Raw genomic sequence first — 14,452 nt, 5'->3', positions numbered from 1 at the left:
TAAATTCTCAGGTGATGTTGCTTACTTTAGGGCTACACTTTAAGAACCATTTGAGATGTAACAGCAAAAAAAGTATCATTCATTGCAGACCAAGTCACCTTAATTTAAAGCCCAGATCCATTTATAATTTGTCAAAGTCCAGAGCATAAACTAAGCTAATATTCTGCTTTATAGGAAGCAGAGCAACTGGATGCTTTCATCAGCAACTGTCTGGAATTTACTCATCTGTCGGCAATATATGGTGCACCTAAGATATCCAGACAATGAGTTTACTAAAAAACTTATTTACTTGTTATTGATTTATTTTAATCCAGGGGCTTTCATGAGCAAGGACCTTAGTCAGTAATCCCTCTAAGAACAAAACTACAGAGCTCTGAATAGATGAAAACTGTCATTTATTTCAGCTGAATTTTGTTTCATTAAAAAAAATCCTATGACAACACCAAGACAGAAATGGAAAAGTCCAAACAAACATATATACATTTAAGATATCTCTCATACTTAAAGGACATTGCCATCTCAGGGTCCTTAAATACGAGCTGTAACTATAAGTAAACGACTCTCTGTGCGTGATTTATATGGACTAAACATTGATCACAGATTCTTTTCTGTATACAAAAGGTAAAACAGCCAAGACACTCAGTGCATTTTGGTGGTTTTCGGCGTATGCTTATGTGTGTGTGTGTGTGTGTTTCATTCCAAAACATATGTTTCTCTCTGTTAATGAATCTAAAAACCCACTAGGGGTAGGCATTTATGTATGTGTACACATTTACACATTAATGTGTATTAACAGATTCACCTTATTCTAAGAGGTCATAAGAACCTACTTCACATGGAAAGTGTTGAACAACGTCAACTCAACAGACCACTGCCACCACCGTCAGTGAAACACTACCAACTGGCTTGCAGTTCAAATGAAAGACAGCCTAGGAAGTACTGTGGTTTGTTGATTCACTAATCCGATGGACCTAAAGAAAACTGCTATTAGTGGTCAGAGGTTAACTCATCTGGACAGACTCACGAAAATGAAGCTCTGGATATAACCTGAGGACGTACTACATAATTACCACCAACGTCTGCCATGGTTTTCAGGCTTTCTCCCTGAGCAGGGAGAGCCTATGCACGCAATTGCTGAAAGGTTTCAAGAAAGGCTAAACCCCAAGGCTTAAGAGTGGACAGAAGGTTTACTTTCTGTAAACCAAAAGTCCAAATAAGAATAATACCACATATTCTAGGAGTTGCAATTAGAGGTTTGGCCTTTTTTCTTTTTCTTTTGGAAATATCACCGTGCAACAGGTTCATATTCAAGTCAGAAGAACCAACAAGGCAAGGATGTTCAAACCTGTGTGGCCATCTCTACTGACTAACAATCAGAGAACTATAATGAATATTGTCCTTCTATACTTTGACCATATTTTTAGGGGGTAGGTAAGATTATCCCTACTATGTCACATAAATTAAGGAGAATATATATATATATGATATGTATGTATGTGTGTGCATATATATATGTATACATATATATATATATATATATTTTTTTTTTTTCCCCTTGTACTGTTTTCACCAGAGGCCCTTGGGGAAACCATGGATCCCGGTTGTAGAAAGTGGAGAGACAAAGTGGCAACTTCACACAGTCTTCAAGTAAACAGAATCCCTGAAAAACAAATATGTTCTGTTCTGGACAGAGGAGGCCGTCCGTGTCAACTTTGTGTTAAGTCAACAGGCTTTGGCTCTCAAGTCTGTTAAGGCACACAACATGGCAGACACCTTTTATTGGTGGCCTGCTGCTCTGATTTGGATTTCTTTTTCTTGTAAAGAGTGTAACATTTAGACAAAAGTAACGGATCATTTTGTTAGAATTTGAAATCAATGGATGAAATTGGAGAAAACTGAACATCCATCTTGGATGTGTAAATATTTGTTGCTAGAGTTAAAAGTTCCGATGGTGCCCAGACAGCTTGAAAACAGACTTAACATCTTGGTAGAATCACAGTGCAGTCTCAAAAATGGTGAAGGTAGAGGGCTGTCCGTTGGAGGTGTTCATAGCCACAGAGCCAGTGTGAGTGATATCTGGGTAATTTCGTTTGAAATAGACCTGTTTAAAAAGATAAAGATGAAAGGGCATGTTAGAAAGGTATGTAAGTCCTCCAATGTTATGTATTTCAATGCTTACTTCACGCGAAGCAAACTGAAGCCCATCTACAGATGTAATTAAAACCCAAATGATCAGGCCCTGTTAGCTTGTACCTATAATCCTGGCTACTCAAAGAGGTTGAGATCTGAAGATCCTGGTTTGAAGCCAGCCTGGGCAGAAAACTATGAGAATCTTATCTCCAATTAGCCACCAAAAAGCCGCAAGTAGAGCTATGAGTAAAATAGTAGTCAACCTTGAGAAAAAAAACTAAGGGACAGCAACTCAGGCCCTGCGTTCAAGCCTCAGTACTGATGCAAACAAACAAATAATAACAACAAGAAAAAACCCAAGCCCCTCAAAACACAGGGATGGGTATATTGCAGAGAAGAATTATCCCCAAGAAACCCCTTAGCTGGACTGGGGTGAGGGCCCAACAACCTGTAGATCCACTTTAGCTCTGATCACTGATTCACAGATAGGTTTTTATCACTCCATTAAATTGATAAGCAAAGCCATTTTACTGACTCAAAACCTGGAGATAAATTAAAAACAGAATGACAAAGAGGCTGGGAAAGCTAGTGTTGGCACGAGGGTTTCTCATTTTCACACATAAAAATGAGCACAATAGCTTTGGATGTTAATATCAGGTTGTAATCCCTATATTTTATACACCCTTGATTGACAACCATTGAAATGCTGGCCTCTATGTATGAAATATCCCAGTGTTTAATTTGTGCAGCAAAGCGGTCACGAGGCCCATAGAAATGTGATCTGTGGATAGTGGGGCACAATAACGAATGGAGAAGCAAAAGCTTTAACAATGACCCAAGCAAGCAACTTCACTAAAAATGTAAGATGATACCAAATAATAGGCCAGTTCTTTGAGTTCCTGAATTCTACCAATTTCTAGCAGAACTAGGAGAGATACAGGCTTCCTGATAAATGTATAATCGGAACATAAAGGAAATGAAATGCTGTCAAGTTTCTCTGTTCCACAATCGTTGGTTTTTAGTAGCTCTATCGTATCTTAGTTCCTTGACAGATGCGCATAACAAAATGAAATAATGTCAAGACTTGTGAGCTCTTATCTCCAAATGTGTTTTGGATCGAAAAAAGGACTTCAAATGTGATTTTTTTTTCCACCAAAGAAGAATGTAAAAAGTTTTGTTTGAGTCTTTAAAACAGAAAATATTTCATGTCTCTGCTCCTGACATGTGTCATGAGCTGGGTCTCTCAGTCTACAATTCTGGATGTACTTTCATAAAAATCTGGCTCCAAACAAATTTGTGGGTATTGTAAAAGGAGTTATCACTGGACTTTACGTTTAGAAGACAATGAGTAGAGGCATCTACCTACGTAGTACTCATAGTTTTTTTTTCTTTTGTTGCTTGCATACTTGCTACTCCGAAAATATCACTACGAAGAAAATTCCAATTATGAAGATCACTTGAGAAGAAAAATCCTCAACTACATCAAAGCTGAGACATTTCCATTATTAAAAAAAAACCTCAAAATGTGTGTGTGTTTCCTACCATGTCTCCCTCTCATACTTTTTTATTTTTAAAAGTAGCCATATTTTGCATGTTTTTTTCCTCTATTTATGCATTCCAAAAGAGCTATTCCTTGTTAGAACTAAAAGCAGCCCAAAGGGCAAACGGAAATAAAATTCACTTGCTATGGTTTGAGAACTCTCCCCCAAAGAGGCTGGCTTCTTCTCCATGATCCACCAATGAAATATTTATAAGGAAAATATTGTTATGAACTATTCTTAATTGAAATGGTCTTAGCTGCCAAGTCTGAAATGCTTTATTGAAAGCAAGTTAATATGAACAAAGTCCTTGAGCTGACCTTTCTTTTTTCACATCTCTTATCATGTCCCATAATACACATGAAGTAACAGCACAGGTGAGACACAGCCTCTCTTTTACTGATCAGATGATGAAAGCAGTCAGATTGTTGTGCTCTCTGGCTGGGTCCTTGTGTCTCAGGCTAAACCTAGGATGGAGGCGCCCAGTCTCAGCTCTCAATCCTGGACTTAGTGCTCATCCTAGAAAACACTACTCTCCCTCTCCACACTGGCCGCCCCATCTGTAAAGGGAGATAACACTGACTTACCTCACTGGATCTAATTAATGGCTATAAACTACAGGTTGAAAACAGACTGAGTTAAGTGCTGGGTGTTTAGGAAGGCTGCATAAGTACATGCAAAGTAGCTGCATTACTCAGCTGAAAGGTGGAAACAAAACATCTAGGGGCCCCTAGTGTGGATCTTAGGATTCATTTTTACAGAACCCCAGAATCTCAGTTGAGATGTTGTTACTTGAGTAAATATGATCACCTAGCAGGTACAAAGGCACAGCTGCAAGCATCATTGAGGTAACTGGCCTTGTTCAGATTCAGCTGCCTTAGTTGTCTTCATGCATTAAAAAGGAATACCAAGCCAGGCACCACTGGCTCACACCTCAAATCTAGTTATTCAGGAGGCTGGGATCTGAGGATCACAGTTCAAAGCCACATAGGCAGGAAAGTCTGTGAGACTCTTATCTCCAGTTAACCAGCAAAAACAACTAATGACTTTTCAACCATACAGAGAAGACACATGTCTGTTCCATACAGAGAAGACACACCTTTGGATATTAAGATAAGCAAAGACCCATGAGAGAAGCAAAAAATGAAGCTGAGTTTGGGGGAGGGAGATGCTTAGTTTGAGCCAACTTGGACCTAGGCCCACAAAGGTTCTTTTGAATGGTAGAACAAAGTTCACAGTCCAAGTTAAGAGCCTCTGTGGGCTGAAAATGACATCAGTAATTCTAAAGCAAAATGGACAGGTCTACAGTACAAGAGACTGCTTTACCTCTTGACATACATGTCATACCAAATGTGCCAATGTATGTAAGGATAATTAAGAAGACCTATGTGATGTAATTAACAAAGTAGAGCAAATAAGAAGTTATTAAGCTATATACTTTACCCAGACATGATTGTGACTTTTTAATGTCCAGAGAATATTCATGAAGATTGCCTTTATACCAGGACCCAAGAAAGAATGAGTAATTCCAAATGGGCAGAAAAAAGGGTACAGAAAATATTTTTGGTCACTAAACAATGATAGTAAAATAGGAAATAATGCCAACAACAACCTATTATCAGTTTTTACTTATTTTATCAGTTCTAAGATTTCATTACCAGTTAGTTTTGAAAATCTCCTTTATAATTTATGGGCAGAAGAAGAAAAACTCAAACTGTAAGATATAAGTATGAACTTTGAAGGAATTACATACTGGAATCTACACAGCCAATGCAGCATTCAGAGGAACATTCGGAGCCTCAATTTATTTATGTTAATAAGGAAAAAAAGAATGCAATCAAATGCATTCAAGAAGTAAAGAACCAATGATAAAATAAAACAGGAAAGACTCAAAGAACAGAAACTGAATAGTTGTAAAATAGAACAAAGGAATTAATAAATAAATCCAAGAGGTCATTCTTTGTGTGGCAGAGTAAAAACTTAGGAGCTAACAAATTAAGGAAAATATAACAAGTAAAGTGGGAAATATAAATATTAGGTAGCTATTAAAAAGTGAAATAACTATACATTCAAGATATATATCAAGATTCAATCTTTTTAAAAATTTCATAGTGATGTAAGATTGAACTCAGGGTCTTGTGTACACAAAGGCAAATGCTTTACCACTGAGTACATCTGCAGCCAAATGAGTGTTTACAAAGAGGCTGTATATGTGTGTGTACACTAGTGCATATTTAGACATATACTATGTCAGCAAGCTACAGGAGATGGTGACAAGACTACATCCAGAGGGAAAGTCTATATGCCGGGAGACTGCAGTGGAAGAGTAGCTTTTTTAAACTTACAAGTTAAAAAAAAAAATACAACCTAAAAAACGTATAGTATTAGCATGAATCATTTATTAGGCTGATTATTAAGAATAGCTTTTTGTCAGTTTTTCACTCAAGGATTGCTTTCTACCACTTCAGTTCTACTTCCACTTCTGGTTGTTTTATAAGTGTGTCACAGACTTTCCTGTCCCAGACTGGCTTCAAATCAGATCTCAGCCTCAAGTTGCTAGGACTGTCAGTGTGGTTGATGCCAAGGATCAGAATAGTTTTTTTTTTTTTTTTTTTTTTTTGCTAGTCCTGGGCCTTGAGCCCAGGGCCTGAGCACTGTCCTTGGACTTTCTCAAGGCTAGAGCTCTACTACTTGAGCCTCAGCATCACTTCCGGATTTTTTCTGTGTATGTGGTGCTGAGGAATCGAACCCAGGTCTCTGTACATGCCAGGCAAGCACTGTACCACTAGGCCACATTGGGCTTTTCTGCCCACGGCTAGCGTTCTACCACTTATTTTATAACTCCACTTCCGATTTTTGGTGGCTAACTGTAGATAAAAAGTCTTAAGTCTCAGCCTCCTCAGTAGTTAGGAAGACAGGCATGAGCCACTGGCACAGGCCCTAGCATAGCTTTTTTTTTTTTTTTTTGCCAGTCCTGGGCCTTGAACTCAGGGCCTGAGCACTGTCTTTGGGCTTTCTCAAGGCTAGAGCTCTACCACTTGAGCCATAGCACCATTTCCAGCTTTTTTTCCCCCCATGTATGTGGTACCGAGGAATCAAACCCAGGTTTTCATGCATGCTAGGCAAGCACTCTACCACTAAGTCAAATTCCCGGCTCCTACCATAGCTTTTAATTAGACCATCTAAAGCTACTTAGAATAAGAGCTCTGCATACTTCTTTTGTTATTATCAGGAAGTAAGGGTTCGGTCTCTAGCCTTGTGAAACCAGTTCAAACTTTTGTCATCAATTAGGTAGAATCCATTTACTTTTGTGCGATGGTTTACATTCCTGGAAGCATTGCCACATCAACCATCTTGCAGGATGAGCCCTCGCAGGACACTTGATGACCTGCAGCATGGAGGCTTTGGTGATTCTGCTAAATGCTTCTTTACCCATTTACTCAGGACCAGGCTCCTAGAATCTAGGATGTGAAGATTTCCTAACTTTGGGGGCTGTGAATAGTGCTTTCAAGAACAGACAAAATGGCACCCTATTACACAGCAGGAACAAAGGAAGTATGAAAACCACTAACTATGAGATCTGGTCACTGGGGAAGGAAAACAGACATTCATCCTTCTATGTTAGGGCTGATGTGTGAGATGCCCTTTCCTGAAAACACATGCTCAGGTCCTAGCTGTCAGTACTTCAGAATGTGACGGAGTCTCTAAAGACACTATTAAGTTAAAATGGGGAACTTAGTCCAACACGGCTGACAGAGAGCAGATCAGGGTGCACTATACAGAGGACCATGTAAAGACATAGAGACCTAGCCAGGTGCTGGTTTTCATGCCTGTAATCCTACTACTGAGGTGGCTGAGATCTGAGGATCGCGGCTCAAAGCCAACCCAGGCACAAAAGTCTGAGAGACTCTTATCTCCAATTAATTAACTACTAAGAAACTGGAAGTGGTGCTGTGGCTCAAGTGGTAGAGCACCAGCCTTGAGCTAAAGAGTTCAGGGACAGTGCACAAGGTTCAAGTCTTACCACGGACAAAAAAAAAAAAAAAAAGACATGGAAACCACAAGTCCAGGAAACAGGCTTCAGTGGAAACCAATCCTTGATCGTGACCTTAAAGCTTCTAGAATAGCAAGAAAATAACTGTCTGTGTAGGCCAATGTCAACCCAGCAGAGGAATATACCCTGACAAGTTATGCATTGAAAAACTACTTTCCCTACTTCTCAAAGTATAATGACAGAAGATTGGCCTAAGAATGATTCCATTTGCCTGTTCTGACCTTTTTGTTTGTGTGTGTGTGTGTGTGTGTGTGTGTGTTTTGTTGTTAGTTTTGCCAGTCCTGGGTTTGAGCTCAGAGCCTGAGCCCTGTCGTTGGACTTACTCAAGGCTAGAGCTCTACCACTGAGCTTGAGCACCACTTTTTTCTATGGATGTGGTACCGAGGAATCGAACCCGGGTCTTTGTGCATGCTAGGCAAGCACTCTACCACTAGGCCAAACTTCGGGCCCCTGTTCTGACCTTTTTTGAACAGCAACTATGTGGTCAAGAATATGTGACTTGAAAGCACCTCTCCCTAGATGTTGGTTTTTCTTTTCAGACAAGTGAATTCTGATCTGTGAGAGTGAAAAGCCTGTTGACTTAAGACTAATCCACATAGTGCAACAGTTCTGAATGATGCATGGATATTTGATCTGGGACGTGTAAAAAAGGCTGACAATTTGACAGTCTGTTCTTCTAAGAGGGCCACGTGTGTACAGAAAGAATGCGAATGAAGATCTCCAACTTGGGTGGGAATCAAGATCAGCATTTCCCTGTCTTTCTGTACCAATGGCTCAGCAGGCCTGAAGTCTAGAGAAAAGTTCAGCCATGTGGGCGAGTGAGAGAACCGGCCCCAACTTGGACACAATACAAAAACTAGGCCCAGTGTTTGTTTCCTAACTCAACAAGCAGAACATGGTGAGCAGAGCCCTGCCACTGCCCTGTGTGTACCCACCTCCTGATAACCCTCATCAGTCAAGCGGGATAAAGAAAGAACTGTGTGAGGATCAAGGGAAAGCACACATGCAAGAACTATGTAAGCCATGCCAAACAGCGTCTGTGAACTCTCCAAATGTAAGCCGCCATTGACAGTGCAGAGCTAGAAGAAAGAGCATCAAGACAATATGACTCATGTGCTCATCTTTACACACACTAGAATGAAAAACGCTGATGTGGGAGGAAAGATTTCTAATTCTGCCTCTGTTGTGAACCAGAATAACAGCGGGCTGTTTTACTTCCCGGGGACTTAGTTTTTTCATCACAAGAATAGCAGTGTTCTCCTGAGTAGAAGATGACAAAAGGTATCTTTGGAGCTAATCCTAAACAACAAAGAATCAGTGGGCAACGTGGGGAGACAGCAACTGCCATGAGAGTTTTCTTCAACAAACTGCTAGAACCCAAACCAAAAGTAACATCTATGTCCCTTGGTGGACTGTTCTAGAATAAACCATTTCCTGGATATACTCTGACAGCATTTGCATCTCAAATATTCTGGACACCAGTAAGAACAAAATGCAATGTGTTTGTAAAACGTCGTTTTTTGCTCCCTGAGAATCTGAAGCCATAGAATCTTAAAGGGGCAGAAAGTCCTGCCTATCCTCTCTGTCTTAGGCACAGTGTTTGCATGTGCACGTGCCCCCCCCGCCCCCCGCCAGTCCTCACAGACCTGACTTCAACCCTAAACGTGCTGAAGCTTTGTCTCTAGAGGGCTTATCATTGAAAAGGGCGCATAGTGCTTGTTAACAGACCCACAGTGCCAAATTGTGAGGAGGCAACTGGTGAGACAGACTTTAATTACAGCTCCTGGGCATGCTCACCTGTTTTGCTATTTCAGTGAGTGCCGCGGCTTCTCCTTTGCCCAGCTGCTGTACCATCTTGTAAAAGAAGCTGTCTGTATTTTGCAGCAAAATATATGGCTCATCATATTCTTTCAGTCTTCCTGAATCCAAAACCTGGTAATCAGCAGAAAGAAGCTCATTGAAACACAATGTCTTGGAGCAACGTATTATCACTCAGACAATATTTCGGAAAGGAGCAGGGGAGGGAGACTATAGAGAGTCTATTTGGGTGGTAGACCCAGAGGGTGTTTAAATGGTTTGATTACCCTGTTTTAGCAAGCAAACAAAGGCCTAACCTGACCTTTTATTATTATAATGCTATAGGAAAGGAAGAAAATGAAAGTTCTAGACTATGATTATGGGTATTCAGAAGTCCTGTGGCATTTTATATTCTGCCAGTGGCATTTGGGAATCATTTTTATTAGTTGGTGCTTTTAAAACTCTCAGACGGAGCCCTTTAGAGGTACTTCTACATACATTCAGAGTTAGGAAACTTACTTTATTTTTTATTGTTGTGGTTGTTATTTCTTCCTGATTTCACTTTGCAGTACCATACCATACAAGAGTTTTTGAGAAATTGTTTTGCTTACTTATTTTTAATTACATAGTCTTACAAAGGGTGAAAGGAAACCTTTACCATGGCAGTTTAGGAGTGCAATATGTCTTGACTGGTGTTACCTCTTCCATCATTCTCCCACATCTCTCCCCATTATTTTATTTCATTTTCATATGTGCACATTGCATGTCATGACTGCATCAGCCCACCCTCCCTCTCTCCATTCATCTATTGTCCTTCTCCTTTAGTCTCCCCTCCAGCACATGTTCTAGCTTCCTGACAATTTTTTGTTAGACTGTCAGTTAGCTGTTCATAGGTGTTACACCATTAGACTCTCCTTGTAGAATATCATACTAAGGTCTATTTGCTTATATACATCTTCATATGACCCTATATGTTTATAATTGAGATATAACCTCTGAAACTTCCTATGTAGGGTAATACCAGACAAAACCTCAAATGGTCATGATCTGACAGGAAATGAATTGTTTGAAAGAATCTGAACGACGGTTTGAAAAGAAGCAAATGCTTTTAGAATTTCTTTAGGCTCATAGACTACGTGGACTGGTTAGAGGAACAAAATCTATCAGCTGTGGGGTTAAAGGTGTGCCCCAAAGTTGCCTCTGCTCATCGTTTTTGATCTTGGGAGGGAGAAAGACTGGCCAAAAGAGCTGCTACCTAAGCAGCTTTAGCCTAATTGCTCTGCATAGAGGAAATCTCTAGAAATCCAATTTTCTCTTTGGATAAGACTAAAGAAGCAATTAAGAAACTGAGCTCCAAAGTCCAATGATCACAATACACAGAGGAGGAGGGGACCCACTGTTGAGTGTCTGCTATCACAATTACCTTGCCTTCCTTCTTCCTCTCTCTCTATAGCTGCCTGTCTTTCAGCTGTTTTATAGCTCATTAATATGTCCACTGGAAATTGAAAGGTGGAGGAAGGGACTCTTTAATTCTGCATTTCTACTTATTAGTGGCTTTGGTAAATGGTTTCAGAGAGAACGAGTCCAAGACAATTGGCTCAAATGATGTCCCTAGGAAAAGAGTTCTGATGTGAAGTGGCACTTAGTTCTTCATTTAGGTTGTGTTTATAATAAATTCATCTGCAGAGAATACACTAAAACTCTAAGCAGGACACAGGTTGTTTTTTTCATGTCTAGATATTGCAGTTAATTCTGGCCTGTGGTATTTAATCGGAAACATTTATTAAGTCTCATAAAGGGCATTTTCCTGTTAATCTTTTGTTTACTACTGTGAATCACTGCTAAGGGCAGCTTTTCTCAAGAGTTCAAGAATAATTTAATCTGTCATATCCACATAATAATTAAAATGTCCTATAATTTGGCATGCCAATTTAGATGCCCTGAATGTGTAATTTTACTTAAGCATAGCATTACAGGACATAACCACTCCTCCTGACGTTCAAAAAAAAAAAAAAAGCCCTGAAAATTAAAATACAGGTTTCTCCCCATACTAAAGACTAAGTAAATAAGTGAATCAAATTACTTTACAAAATGATGAACTTTCTGTTCTGCAAAAGCAATAAGCAAACTTAAAAAAATCATCATTTCAGAGATCGTGGAGGCTGAACTCTGATTACACATAATTTGCAATAGAAAAAAGTACTTCTACTATTTTGTTCCTCTTTAACATTCTATGGCATTTATTCAAATTTGACACGATGGTTTACCTTACTACCTTCTCTCACAGTGTTTGAAAATACACAAATGCAACTCGGACCACTATGATCACAACCTAAGAAGGCATAGCCAGAAAAACCAAAGAATTAATACTCTCAAAAGGCAACAGGTTTAACAGCTACAAAAAGATTATGTTGATCATAATATTTGGTGCCTGTACATATGAACACTGTAGTGACTGTATTTTGTTAGGACTGTTTGAAGTTGGATGTTGCCATGTGATAGAACTGCTATGATTTGTTATAAAATTTGATAACTTATAAGAATTAGGTCTTTTTTGGATTCTGGGGATTGAACCTAGGGTCTCTCACATGCTAAGCACATACATGCCTTACCATGTCTCTATCTTCAGCGCTTTAGAAATTGTATTTTAGCTTTTTAAGACAATACTTTAAAAATAAGCCAAATAAAATAAACTTCCCTGACAGTATTTGAATAAACATTAAAACATATAAGGTTGATAGTGTATTTTAGTTTCCCAGTTCTGGGTTCAACCCCAAATATCACATACACATACACACCCCTCTTCCATAATATATACTATGGTATTTGGGGAGGGGAAAGGTGTGGGTATGTGGGTGTGTGCCAGCTTGGGGGCTTAAATTCAAGGCCTAGGCACTCTCCCTAAGCTTTTATACTCAAGTCTAGCACTCTACCACTTGAGCCACAGCTTCATTCCTATTTTTTTTTTGGTGGGTAAAAGAGGTAAGAGTAAGTCTTATGGACTTAATTAACTGCCCAGGCTGGCTCTGAACAACAGTCCCCAGCTCTCAGCCTTCTGAGTAGCTAGGATTACAGGTATGAGTCACTGGTACATTTTAGTACTCATTAAAACATACAGGACTGGGAGTGTTGTATCCTAGTCCTGGGTTCAATTTCAAGCATTGCATCACATCACACACACACACACACACACACACACACACACACACACAAGTACTTTTAAATGAACTGGATTACTGTAAGTCCAAATGGATAAATCAACTTATGTTTGAGATATTGTATGGTTCAGTACTTAAATATAAAGTACCAAATAATATGGTTACCATAAGATCAAGAAAATCACCTTCTAAGTAAAACAGAAATGTTTGAACTTGAAAAGGAAAATACAAATGGCTATGGGTGGAATAGTTACTGCTTTTAAAGCTATCACTGCTAACTTTTGAAATTGGTTAGACAAATAAAAGAGATCATTTCATTCATCTATCTTCCATATGACCATCCAATATTAGGTGAGTAGTAGTATTTCACTGCACTGATTTAGGAATGGAGACTCAATGATGAACAAGATGTAGTCTTTCATGTTTCTCACAGCCCAGACCTGAACCAGTATTTCCCTTTCCCTATCAGTTCCCAGAGAAATACAATTTGCACACTTATTGCTAGATATGGAAGAATGAAAAGGTAATTTTAAGCATTTAATGTTCTAAGATTCCCTCTTTCATTGACAACATATTCGCTTTGCATAATGTAAGAAATAAGCCTGTAAACAGAAATGTCTCCTGTCCTCCTTCCACTGCAATTTTATTATACTCAGGATCCAGATTTTTACCGGGTTCCTGGTACATATTAGAAAAAGAGAGCCAATTTTATTAAACTTTGAAGATTAATAAAGAATAAGTAACACATGGCCAAAACATATCAGGGAAAAAAATCCAAGTGACTTTTAATTCTTGAATTTATTAAGCATGCATTTAGTGCATAGGTAGGTCAGTAAGCTTAACCCAATGGAGGAAGAAAAGCCCTTGCCTTTAAGGCAGCTTATACTCAAGCCAACTATCACTTGAGAAAAAAAACCAGCAAAGCAAAGCAGCAAGAGAAGTCACCTCTGGCCAGAGATTCTGAAGGAAAGTCATGGAAAGGAAAGAGTAGCAAACTGGGCTGGAGTAATAAATACATGGACACAGAAATGGGGCTGAGAAGCGAATCATCATTCCAGATACAAAGACCATGGGCCCCAAGTCCTGCAGCTGCACCTGCCACCTCCTCAGAGACAGGTGTGAGGCCTGCTGTGTTCACTATTGCAACACCGAGGCCTGACATGGTATAAAACAAGGGCTAGGCACCTAATACACATGAAAGGTTAGGACAAAGGGAGTGAAATCTGGGGTGTGTTTGGGGACGACTACAGGATGAGAGCACAAGGGAAAGTGTCTACAAAAGCAAATTGGGCTTAGATAATCCACATAGAGACTTGGGGGACCACACAATTCAAGCTCTTGGCTCAAGGCAAATAAGTGATGAGAGCAGAGGCCTGGAGAACCACGGTTGTTAAATATTGGACTGAAGGGACAGTTAGTAGCCATGGAAAGAAATGCCAGAAATAGACTCTTACCCTTCCAGCCTTAGTATGTACTGCTGTGACTAAACAGCCGAGATCTTTCAGAATAAGCAACTCTAGATGTTTTTTTTTTTTTTCTGTATAGAAAATCAGAATGAATGTTCTATTTTTATCTTAACAAAAGGAAAGAAAAGGCTCCTGAATTGGTCTCCTGGATCCCCACCCTTCCAGTATCCAAGTAAATGATAAGAAAAACCACACCTTCAACCAAACACACTGAGGGGACAGCCACCCCGCAGTCCCAGAATCTCTCCAGGAACGGCAACCTCAAACTCCTCACTGTTTTCTAGAAGGTGAAGGAAAAATACATTACAC

General features: G+C 39.4%; 1 protein-coding gene across 1 annotated transcript in view; it reads right to left on the bottom strand.

Annotated features, from left to right (window-relative positions):
* Positions 1-374: 374 nt before the first annotated feature.
* The window catches only part of Abcc4 (ATP binding cassette subfamily C member 4 (PEL blood group)), a 191,872-nt gene continuing 177,794 nt past the window's right edge, over positions 375-14,452 (bottom strand). The window contains exons 30-31 of the mRNA XM_090341965.1: positions 9,520-9,654; positions 375-2,101 (exon numbers count right to left, since the gene is read on the bottom strand). Of these exons, the coding sequence (XP_090198091.1) occupies positions 1,994-2,101; positions 9,520-9,654 (243 nt within the window). The 3' untranslated portion in view covers positions 375-1,993. The remainder of the gene's footprint in view (positions 2,102-9,519; positions 9,655-14,452) is intronic.

Source organism: Megascapheus bottae, chromosome 11 (genome assembly GCF_031878675.1).
Source record: "Megascapheus bottae isolate mThoBot1 chromosome 11, mThoBot2.hap1, whole genome shotgun sequence".
NCBI classification, from domain to species: domain Eukaryota; kingdom Metazoa; phylum Chordata; class Mammalia; order Rodentia; family Geomyidae; genus Megascapheus; species Megascapheus bottae.
This window is presented reverse-complemented; position numbering and strand designations above follow the sequence as displayed.